Source organism: Camelus ferus, chromosome 35, assembly GCF_009834535.1.
Source record: "Camelus ferus isolate YT-003-E chromosome 35, BCGSAC_Cfer_1.0, whole genome shotgun sequence".
NCBI classification, from domain to species: Eukaryota; Metazoa; Chordata; class Mammalia; order Artiodactyla; family Camelidae; genus Camelus; species Camelus ferus.
The window spans coordinates 5,608,700-5,621,148 of record NC_045730.1 but is presented as its reverse complement, the minus strand read 5'-3'; the positions used below and the strand labels follow the sequence as shown (position 1 = coordinate 5,621,148).

General features: G+C 44.5%; 1 protein-coding gene across 5 annotated transcripts in view; it reads left to right on the top strand.

The window, feature by feature from the left end:
* Window positions 1–12,449, top strand: part of USP6NL (USP6 N-terminal like) — a 132,560-nt gene that overhangs the window by 83,256 nt on the left and 36,855 nt on the right. For all 5 annotated transcript variants that reach the window (XM_032473660.1, XM_032473661.1, XM_014558447.2 and 2 more), the window contains one exon: window positions 4,821–4,860. In XM_032473660.1, the coding sequence (XP_032329551.1) occupies window positions 4,821–4,860 (40 nt within the window). The remainder of the gene's footprint in view (window positions 1–4,820; window positions 4,861–12,449) is intronic.

Below are 12,449 nucleotides of genomic sequence, written 5' to 3'. Positions count from 1 at the left end.
AAGATTATTTAAATGACAAGGCCTTGAGAATTCTTTCTGCTCTTCCAATAATTAGGTTAGAGGAAATCTAAGACAAAATTTACTACAAAGTCAGAAATAAAATTTAGTCAATATATTCAACTTGCTGATTTTAACACGTTAAGTTTGATGTTTCCAAATGAAGGTTTATCTCAGTTACAGAAACACTCCACCTGAGCTGTTGAAAAATTAAAGACACATACACTCTAATTAGTAATTCTTTTATGTTAAGTAGCAGATGAAAAAAAAAAAAAAGATCCAGATAGGGTCACTGTCTTTCCAGTGATGTTGCTTTTTGTTGTTGCTTTCCTTTTTATGTAGTGCATTTCCATGAAGCATAGTGTCTTAACTGTCAGCTTGGTCTTTTCTTTAAGCAGTCTCTACGTGCCTCTTTCCATCAGAGGACAAGCCTTTGTTTTCTACAGCAGGGGTAGGCAAACATTTTCTGTAAAGAGCCAGATACTAAATATATTTTGGCTTTGCGGATCATATGATCTTTGTCACAGCTATTCAACTCTACCATTGTAGCATGAAAACAGTCATAGACAATACATAAATGAATGAGCGTGGCAGTGTTCCAATAAAACTTTATTTACAAAAACAGGCTGTGGGCTAGATTTGATCCAGGGGCTGTAGTTTGCTGACCTAAAGGAACACTCTGCACTCACCCAGATTTTGATCTTGCCTTTCTTCTTCTTGGAGGATATTTAGGTGGCAGGGTAAAGATGCACGTGTGCATGCAGGTGTGCGTTTGTCCTTCCTTTCACACACTTACCAGCAGCAGTGGTGCACTCATCATGTTTCTGCTCTGTCATCCATGTATGAAGTCTCAAGACTTTATAAAATTCGGAATCTGCTCATGATAAAAACTCTCAGCAAAATGGATATAGAGTGGAAGTATCTCAACGTGATAAAGGCCGTATATGACAAGGTCACAGTTAACAGCATACTCAGTGATGAAGAACGGAAACCTTTTCCTTTAAGGTGAAGAACACGACAGGGTTGCCCGCTCTCACCACTTTTATTGAACATAGCGTTAGAAGTCCTAGCCCGAGCAGTTAGGCAAGAAGAAGAAATAAAGCATATCCAAATTGGAAGGGAAGAAGTAAAAACTGTCTCTATTTGCAGGTGATATCATCTTATATATAGTCTAAAAACTCCATTAAATGTTAGAACTAATAAACAGATTTAGTCAAGTTGCAGGATATACAGTCAATATACACAAAGCATTTGCATTTCTATGCACTAGTAACAAACTATCAGAAAGAGAAATTAAGGAAACAGTCTCACTTATGATTGCATTGAAATGAAATACTTAGGAATCAGTTTAACCAAGGAGGTGAACGATCTTCACACTGAAAGCTATGACATTGGTGAAAGAAATAAAAGACACAAATAAATGGAGGGATATTCTGTGCTTGTAGAGTATAAGAATTAATATCGTTAAAATGTATACCCAAAGCAATCTACAGATTCAGTGCAATCCCTATCAAAATTACATCGGCATGTTTCACGTAAATGGAACAAATCATCCTAACCCTTGTATGGAACCATAGAAGACCCTGAATAGCCAAAGCAATCTTGAGAAAGAAGAACAAAGCTGGAGGCATCATGCTTCCTGATTTCAAACTATATTATAAGCTGTAGTAATCAAAACAGTGTAATTATTGGCATAAAAACAGACACATAGGTCAGTGGAACAGAATAGAGAGCCCAGCAATAAGCCCACGTACCTATGGTCAATGACTTTATAGCAAATTCTTGGCAAAGGAGCCAAGAATATACAATGCGGAAAGGACAGCTTCTTCAGTAAATGGTGTGGGGAAAACTGGGCAGCCACACGCAAAAGAATGAAATTGGACCACTATTTTAAACCATACACAAAAATCAACTCGCACTGGATTAAAGACTTGAATGTAAGACCTGAAACCATAGAACTCCTAGAAGAAAACTTAGGCAGTAAACTCCTTGTCTTAGGTCTTGGTGATGATTGTTTAGATTTGACACCAAAAGCAAAGGTAACAACAACAACAAAAAAAGACTACGTCAAGCTAAAAGTTTCTGTGCAGCAAGGGAAACCATGAAGGTAATGAAAAGGCAGCCTACTGAATGGGAGAAAGTATTTGCAAATCATATATTTGATAAGGGATCAATACCCAAAATTTATAAAGAACAAAAAAACCCCAAACAATCCAATTAAAAAATTAGCAGATGATCTAAATATTTTTTCTAAAGAAGACATACAGATGGCCAACAGGTACATGGAAAGGTGCTCAGCATCACTAATCATCAGGGCAATGCAAATCAGAACCACAAGGCGATAGTACCTTGCTCCTGTTAGAATGGATAGTATCAAAAAGACAAGAAATAATGAATTTTGGCAAGAATGTGGAGAAAAGGGAGCCCTTGTGCATGTCTGGTAGGGATGTAACTTGATGCAGGCACTATGAAAAACCGTATGGCGGCTCCTCAAAAAATTAAAAATAGAGCTAGTGTATGATCCAGTAGTTCCACTTTCAAGTATTTATCTGAAGGACGTGAAAACACTATCACATATCTGCACACACACATGTGCAACCAACCCCATGTTCACTGCAGCAGTATTCACAGTAGCCAAGGCATGGAAACAACATAAATGTCCATCAACAGATGACTGGATAAAGAAAACATATATGTGTGTACATACATACATACATAATGGACTGTTACTCAGCCATAAAAAAGAAGAAAATTCTGCCATTAGCAACCACATGGATGGACCATGAAAGTGAAATAAGTCAGAGAAAGACAAGTACTGTGTGGTATCACTTAAACATGGAATCTAAAAACAACCAAACCCCAGATTCATGCACACAGGAGCATGTCGGTGGCTACCAGAGGCAGGGGTGCAGTTCATTCTGTAAGACCCGCCCAGCACAGGTCATGTAGCCCGAGCAGGTGATTCCTAGTCATTCCACAGATGGTGCAAAACTGGGTTTTGATTCAGTGCTGAGACTAGGCCCAGTTAGGTCTGTTAGTCTTGTTCAGTGACTAGGAAGACACCAAGAACTTGTCCTGTGGTGGCAGCCAGAGCTGGCACTTCATTTGCAGTGAGGAGTGTCCTGACTGGCATTGCCTAGGGTCTGCTCAGGTCAGCTGGGCAGAAGCTCTCTCCCACGGCAGTCGGCTCTCCCCAGAAGTACCGTCGGGGTGCACAGAGGTTGCTGGATGTCCTCATTCCTGCAAGATGTCCCTGCTGACCTGATCACCCAGCGAGTACTTTCCAGTGGTGTCGACAAGCCTTCTGTCAGCAGGTGAAGAGTGGGTGGGAGCAGTTTTAGACTGGAAGTTGCATCCTGTGCCATTCGTGCATCACTGGCCCCCGTGGTCAGGATTACAGATAAGCGAGGAGAGTGAGGCTAAGAGCGTAATGAAAGGTATAAAGATAAATAAAAGTGAGCAGACACTTTACTTAAAAAAAAAAAAGATACTTAATCCTACAGGTTTCATTTTCTTCTTGAGAATCGGTTTCTTAGCCTGTTGTTCATATACTCCTGCACAGTGTGAAGCTCTTACGTTGGTTTGAAGCCCCTGGGTTAGGTAGCGCTGGACATCTCTGTATTAGGACAAGTGACGTGACTGAGGGAAGTGTGCGTTTTCTTATCTGTTCAGTGAGGGGTTGCACTGCCTCTCTGAGATCTCTTGGCCGTTACACATTTTTGTCAGTTCCATGGCTGCAGCTTCATGGTTCGCCTCAAGACTCCAGAGTAGCAGAAGAGGGCCTTTGAAGATCCTGGGCTCAAGAATACTAGTGTATTGTGCCCTTGGAAGTGCTATGACTTGGACTCAAGAGAAACTAAGGCATACGTATCATCAGAACATCGAGACTGCTGATACATAGCAACTCAAAGCATATAACCTTGTTACAGATAGCACGTTGTTTTTGTGTTACTGACAGTTCTCATAAGAGTCTCGGAATGTTTTATGTTAGAGGAGGTATCAGAATTACTGTATAAGAGAGATGAATTTGATCTTTTATTGTACATTAAAAAATTATTCCCATTGAATTTTTGACATTATGAAGCTTTCCCTATTTACAGAATAAAAGTTGAAGTTTTCTTTTTAATTCATAAATCTATTGGAAACAGTTTTATTTCCCTATACTAACGTTTTTGAACAACCATTTATTTTAGGCTATAGTTTGAGCCAGAAAATGGAGGCGGTGGTCTAGAGTAGTGGATGGCAAACAAGAGGCTGTAGACCAGGTCTGCTTACCGCTTGTTTTTGTAAAAGTTTTGTGGCAACAAAACCAGACTCTGTTTACATGTCGTTGTGTTTGCTTTCAGAGTCCAACATCAGAGTTAAGTAATGAAAAAGACTGTATGATCCACAAAGCCTAAAATATTTACTATTTAAATATTTACCTTTACGGAAAAGGTTGTCGACCCCTGGACTAGAGCAGTCTTGTCCACAGCGGTGAAATGTTGTTTCTCTGTCTGCCCTGCTCAGTACGGCAGCTGACCTGTGGCTAGAGAGACTGATAATGAGTTATATTAATTTTAAGTTTAATTTACATTTAAAATTAAACAGCCACATGTGGCTAGAGATGACTAGATTAGACAGTACAGATCTAGAGATTTGAAGACAGGGGCCATATGGTTATAGACTAGCTAATTGTTTTATGTTGAATCCGATGGAATTGAAAGTTTATGTAACTTTTGTGATGACAAGTGTTTGTACATCCTCTGTGCCTACAGGTTTGTAATTTTTTCAGAATTTGCTCTGATTTCAACTGTTTCACACATGCTGTTTTTCCTCTGCAGTGAAGAAGAGCTCCCGTATCATAACGCAGCTGTGGAACGAGTAAGTCCAGCTCTGTGTTCATTTATAATTACCAGTAAATTATGTTTATCAGAGGAATAAAACCTACCACCTTTGGTGGGGGGAGGGTATACAGCTCAGTGGCAGAGCATGTGCTCAGCATGCACGAGGTCCTGGGTTCTATCCCCAGTACCTCCGGTAAAATAAATAAATAAACCTAATTACCTCCGACCCCCCCCCAAACATAATAAAAAAAAATAAATGAATAAAAATTTAAAAACCTACCACCTTTATGATTTGGAGGGCCATATTATATGTAAATGGTGCCGTCACTGTTAAATTTGACCCTCAGTCTGTCACTTCAAGAAAGTAAGAAAGAATGGTGCGATAATTTGAGATATTGTGGAACTTCTCATGAGAACTTGACGAGGGGGAGAGGTGGCGGTTCCCAGAGACCACCTACCTGCTGGACGTGGTGCCCCACCTGGGACTGTGGCACAGGCGGGGCTGAGTCAGGGCTCCGATGCTCTTCCTCTGGGAGTCAGGCCCTCTGGACAGGAGGAGTTTCAGAAAATGGAGGTGAAATTGGAATCGGAATCTGAAAAATGTTTTAGAAAATCTCTCTGAAATCAAAATCTTCTGAAAATAAAATAAAAACGGTAGCGTAACTCTGAGATGTGGGTCAAGTCGCCATTTTACGTGCGCTGTGTAGAGATCCCTGTTGGCACGTCCCTGTGGCCGAATCCTCCTGTGCCTGCCTCATTCTCTCTCGGTATTGTAACGGATGTTTTGGCACAGGAATGTAAGTGATATTACTCCTCAGCAACTGTGTATCAAGTGCTGGTCTGAAATGTAGGTGCTGCCTGGAACGTCAGGATCAGATAAGACAGGTTCTGCCTTTGAGACGCTCACTGTTGGTGCAGGACCAGAGGACGGTCCCTTGAGACAGGAGGTGGGAGGTGATGGTGGCTTTCGGGAGCAGGGTGTCCGTGACATGCAGTGGCAGTGCTGGTGGTGGAGAAGGGGGGATCTCTGCGGCTCAGGGATGAAGGAGAAGGAAGTGACAGATGACAGCATCTTCTCTGTCCTGCCTCCAGTGAACTTTGAAATGGGGACACAGGGATTTCTTTGTCTCCCCCTCTGACCATTACCCCTCTGCTGGTGCCCTGACTTCGCTCATCCTTGGGCCCTTTTGGATCCCACCACTGCTCCACGCCCCGTGGCACACTCGTGCCTTCCTCCCCTCTCTCCCAGCTGCGCTCCGCTGCAGGCCGGCACCCCCACCTCCTCACCCTTGTCGCTCCTTCTGGGCGAAGCTTTCTGCCGCTGCAGTGCCTGCGCCTGCATGGCTCAGCGCAGCTGGGGAAAGACTCTCAACCACGGTGCGTGGGTTTACGTTAAGTTCATGATCACGGACTGTGGCTGGACGTTCATGCTGCCTGGACACGATACCATTTCTTCCTAGTGGATTTCTGCTCCCATTTTAACTAGTGCCACGTTCCCTTCTCTTCCCAAACCTCCAGTAAGCCCTTCCCTGTCCTCTCTCAGCTGATGTTCTTGCTTCTTTGTTCTCCGTTCTTATTTCTGTGTTGTTCCGCCAAGGAGTCAGTTCCCAGGGACTCCCCAGCACATGCGAGGTGGTTGGTTGGTGTCCCCAGCTGACACGTACTCTTTTCTTGGCCTTCAGGACCCACTCCCCACGTGTTCTTCCCGCTCTGCTTGGTCCTGCTCATCTCCCTGATCTTTCTCCTTCATAGGGTGCCTCGCGGCTCAGGCCCGAAACTGCTGCTTCCTGTCTACTTCCTCCTGGGTGATCCCATCCAGTCTTTCTACTTTAAATGCCAGCTGCCCGACTTGCATGTCCTTGTCAGTCCATTTCAGTGTCTAGACTTCGGAGTCTGACTTACTCTGTACACTTTAGTGTCTAATAAATGTCCGAACTGGGCTTTTGTTGTTCTCTTCAAATCCATTCTGTGAACAAACCTGCCCATCTCAGCCCATGGGAGCCCTACCCTTCCAGTTTTCAGTCTAAAAACTTGTGAGTCGTCTGTCTGTCTGTCTTCCTCCTTTCACATCCACACCGTGTCCCTCGTAGTCCTGGGAGCTGGGCCTTCAGGGAGGTTCACTGTGAGGCCCTCCCAGCAGCTCTGCTCTGCCTCCTGGCCCGAGGTGACTTGTCTTGTGGGGCTTCCAGCTCCTGCCCCTGCCCTGGTCCTCCCTTCTCCCCAGTCTGTCTGTTCACCCAAAGAGCCAGACTGATCCAGTTAAAATAGTAGGGTCATGCCACTCCTAATGGGAACATGCTGGCTTATCCACGGTCTTTCTCCATGGTCAATGGGAAGGTCCTTAGATTGACCTCAGAGCCCCCTGTGACCTAGTTTCTGTTAGTCTCCCCTCTCATCTCCTGCTCCCCCTTCGCTTGCTCACTTCTGGCCTCCTCCGAGTTCCCTGGCCGCGCCTGCCACGGTCCTCCTCCAGGCCTTCGCCCTGCGGCTTCCTCTCCTGGGAGCCCTCCCCCCACCCCGAGGTACCCGGCGCGGCCCCTCCTCTCCTTCAGGTATTTACTCAAGTGTCTCCCTCAGAGAGAGACCCGTCCTGGCAGCCCCCCTCCCCCATCACATGCTAATTCTACCCCCTCCTTTATTTTTCCTTCAGCACTAACACTATTTCACATACTAAGTATTTTATTTGTATCTTTATTTTGTTTGTTTCCTCACTAGGATGTAACCTCTGTGAGGGGGGTTTCATCTGCTGTGTTCACTCGTGTCCCCAGAACCTAGGGCAGAACATGCCTCATAACAAGGGACCCGCCAGGTGACCGTACGGTCAGTGTCGTTTTGCTGCCCGTGTGGGGTGAGGGCTGGTGGAGCTGGTCCTCTGTTCTTTTTGACAATGTGCTTTAGTTGAGAAATTAGGGAGAGAAGAGTTGGAAGGTATCTTTTAACAAAAGACATCCATATTGGCAAAATAACACGCTGGGAACCCAGTATTGACTTCTCTCTCCAATGCCACCTCCTTACCCCCCTTCAAAATGCTTTACTGGTCCAGAAAATTCAAATGCCTGGGAACCAGTAGTATAGATGATTCAAGAAATGCGATGCTAAAGAAAAGAAGAAATACGAGACAAAAGGTAGGGGAGGATGCGTGCTTGAGGGAGGTTATTTTTTATTTTTTTGTTTTTTAAGAGACTTGCCTGTACAGTAAAAGACCTCTTACCCACTGCAATTAAAGTTACAGTTATTAGTTGTTTACTGTAGAGATTTTAATATAATAGGAAATCAGTAAAAAATGACATGCACACCTCGATAATTTAACACGAAGACGTAATCTTATATTCACCTGCCGGCGTTCTCCGGGCAGGGGCGGGGCGGGGCGGGGCGGTGCGGGGCGGTGCGGGGCGGGGCTCCGAGGCCGCGGACGGGGTGGTCTGTGCCTCCGGTGCGGGGACGCCCAGCGCGCGCCTGCTGGCGCAGCCTGCTTCCTTCGGAGCTGGTGACGAGCAGCCTGAGGCTAGAGACGCCACGGTTTGCCAGGATTTCCCCCAGTTTTTCTCGTTTCAGTTTAGTGCTTATATTCTTCAGTGGCTGCCTGGTCCCGATGGCCGCGGTCGGCCAGCTCTCGGAAACTGAAACAAAATTCTCCACGTGTTGCCTCATGGAGCGGAACCAGTGGAGACGATCACCTTGCTGAAGCGCACGCGCGTTTCTGAGTTTCTGAGTCTTCGCGGACTGTCCGCCGCACGGGGCCGCACGTGCTTCTTGCCGTTTGGGAAGACTTGTTCACTGATGGCTGGTCAAGTCATCGTGGCCTTGGTTCCAGCTCTGCCAGGGTTGTTCTTTCTGTTTTTGCTGAAGACAATTCTCTGTTTAAAATAGGAATGGGAGGAGGCAGTTGCTCATCAGATGATTGGTGTTGATTTTTGCAGAGGGCTCTGGGCAGAACAGGCACTTAAACAAATAAACAAACACACTTAGTTTACTCTGCAGAGAACACTATTAACAGTGGATTATATTGTTTCTTTGAGCTTATTGATGTTTTTAATAAGGAGGAAAGGCTACATAAAGCCATGAATTTCCATGGATCCAGCTACGCCTTTTTGCAGTGCAGTATTTTGCATGCTTAACGGAATATTGGATCCTATTCAAATCTTTAAAAACTGTGTCTTAATTTTATGTGGTGTGAAATCTTACTCAGAATACGTGACAGATAGACTTTGCAGTGTCGTCGTTCTGTCAGAACACGACCCTTTGCTGCTTGCACTTCTCATCCTCTCCTGACCTCTGCTGGCGAGGTCCAGGCCTGCGTGACTTGGGCCAGCTTTATCCCCAGGCACACATCCTAATAGTCAAAAAACATCTGAACACTTGAACTTCGGTGAAGTTCTAAGGTTTCTTATTCTAGAAGAGAAGGCTGTTTAGTATCCATCCTGCATTGTATATGTTTAGCCTTTACCGTCTGGGTTGTTAATCGTGTTGGTGGGGGAGGACCATTGGACCCACTGCCGGGCAAGTTCATACGATGTGGGTGCTGCAGCCGTTCGTAAGTGCTTACTCTTCAGCTGGTCCTGCAGAGGGTTGAAGTGTGGTCTCAGATCACGAGAGGCAACAAGGACGACACTGGTCCCATTTTTGATCCTGACACCCTCCTTGCCCCAGTAGGAGGGCCAGTCCTGAGCTGGAGGAAATACCAATTTTAGACAGTCAGGTATCAGATCATAAACTTCAGAAGTTTAGTCCTTTCCTGAAAACAGCTCCTGTGGGGAATGAAATACACAACAGTGTACTGTTTTTGTCCTCAGTGGAGGTAATGGGGAGAGAGCAGAGGGAATGCTGGGCGGAGAGTAAACGTCTGCATCGTTCTCCTTTTGATACATGTTGTTCTCACATTCTCAGGGGAGCAGAATCTTCTTGCACTGGGGTCCTCCTGTATGATTTTTAAAATTGCAATAATGAACACGTCTAGTACCCAGACCTTAGCTTTTGAATACCATTCCCCATTAAAGAGAACACTGTTTCTTAAAGGAATGGCTGATCTAGGTCAAAAGTGAGTCTGAATTATTTTGTGCCATATCGGGCATGTCTAAAGGATCTATTTGAAAGGGGGAAGTCTCCAAATATGAGGCAGTCCAGCCAAATTTGGGGCAGTTTGAGCTTCAAAAAGAATGATGATAATAATAATAGATTATAAGACACTGAATGAAATAGGCCTTTATACCATAGTGACAATTAAAAATGAGGGACTCAAAAGAAAAAACTTTTTAATAGAAAAATATCAGTTAATAATATAGAAAGAATCATAGAAAAAAACCCATCACACCATTTTACCACCATCAGATCAGACAAACAGTTCAAGGTGGCCAGATCATAAAAGTAACAGGAAGTGAAACTGGAAGGTGAGTTTGGGCCATATTGTGAAGGGTTATCCATGTAGAGATTAGAACTTTATTTGTAGGTAACGTGTAGCCACTGAAAGATTTTACCCTGGGACCCATTTAGAAAGCCATAGCAGCGTGGAGGTTGGATTGAAGACAGGCGGGCTCCCTGTGAGGAGTTACTGCCTTCATCTAGGGATTAGGGTTGCCGAAGCAGGAGACATGGATGGAAGCAGCAGAGTGTCGAATGGGCGTGGGAGGAAGATAAAGGAAGACTGAAAACAACCTAAGGTTCTCCGTTGGTTGGCTTGGCGGGTGTGGTGCTGTTAATTCACATTAGGGAAGGGAAAGTCAGAGCCACATGTGTAGGGAAGTCGTTTTGGGTGTGTTGTGCTGGAAGCTGTCTGCTGAACTTCTCCATCGAGACTAACTTGCTGTTAAATTCTAGTTTGTCTTGGTGTTACTGAGTCCATAGAAGATGGTGTTCCTTATCCCATTTTTCTAGAGTGCTTAAGTTCACATTTGTCACGTGTGTTTTCAGTTACTTCTTACTTCAGAATAAATTCTGGAATAGTTAAGCTGTAACATGTTTGATGTTAAAGTATATTTTACCCATTTATTATAGATGCATGGGTGGGGAAAAAAGACATTTACGTACGTTCATGTCTGGTGTAGTTGATCTGGCAGCATTATAGCGTTAACACTTAAACCTTATGGAACTACTGATGTGGAATTTTAAAATCCTATAGCCTGAGAGCTTTTTCCAAGGTGCATCTTTTTTTCTCTTTTTTAAAATTCGCTGTAGGGGAAAGAAAAGAATACTTAATGATTCTTAAAATCATTCGTGTTTTTTGTCCCTGCACATGAGAATGTGTAGCATTTAAAATAACTCTCTCTGTATATGAAAAGCATTAGAAGTAGAAAAAAAAAAGTGCCTTAAGAAAAAATAGCTACTTCTTAAAGTGAGTCATTGATGATTTAATAGTCATAGACATGAAAGACTGCTGCATCTCAGCAGGGTTTTCCCGGCACAGTGTATGTTACTGTACTCCGGGGTTGGCTTGAATTCTTTGGTGTTTTCCGGTTGGTGGAGAGAGGGATTACACTTTGAAGAAGTCGGAGGAGGAAGTGCAGACGAACAGGAAAGTACCAAATGGCATCCTGGATCAGTCTTAACTTTTCACAGCTTGGCCTTCTCTACAGTCACATTTAACAGAAACATTAATTAGATTTCAGTGCCCCACTGAGTTTTAAAATTAAACAGATTTCTGAAACCATCTGTAACATTTTATCACTTAATATAATGAAGAATATGCTTAACCTTTTGAAAAATGAGAATCATGACAGAATATCTTTTGCTCGCAGGTGATCATCTTTGATTAAGAAAAACCCATCAAAGTTTTTAGAAAGAGTTAATAAGTAATTAAGGAGTTTGAAGAAGACGCCAAAATAAAATTCTATGAAAACATTCTTGGTGGGAATCTTTTCCTAAATTCAGGGTTTTCTTTGGGATTTTAGTGTTTCCTTTGAATCTGAAGCTGGTGGTGGCGGTCCGGTGCTGTCTGTCTGTCTGTCTGAGGCTGGGCTGAAGACGGTCAGCGAGGAGCCGCCTTTCACCCAGGAGCTGCGGTCCCCGGACCGAAGCAGGGGTGCGGTGGAAGCAGAGTAGGAGCTGGTGCGGGTTCTGGAGTCTAGCTGGCTGGCCTTGAACTTACGAGAAGGGGGACTCGGATAAGTTGATTAAACCCCTGTGTGCCTCTGTTTCCTTGTCTGTAGAGTGGGGGAGATTATACCTATCTCATAGGGGTGTAATGAGCATACATTTTTTGAGCACAAAATGTATCTTCAGAACGATTTTCTTTGTTGTGTAGTCTTCCATTTCCTTGCTTTTTACATACACTTACTACGCTTACAGAGGCCTTCAGAAAAGGAAATGCTGGGGTCGAGGAGAATTACCAAAATAGCAGAATCTCTGCTCGCTTGTAGGGAGGCGTTCTGTCGGTTTTGTGCCGGGGAACAGGTGGGGGTTAGGTGTGTGCTCCGCCCACACCGTCCCGGGTGGTGGGGGGCAGCGGACATCTCGGCATCGTGGGAGCAGGTGGGCGTGGCAGGGGGGGCGGCCCTGCGGGCCCAGGAGGGGACAGACAGACTCGCCTGGGCCCGGGCAGAGGGATCACCCAGACTTACCGACTGAAGAGGGTGTTTTTTCCTGCCTGAAAGGACGGGGTGCAAATGTGCTTTCAAGGCTAGCTGGGCTCCC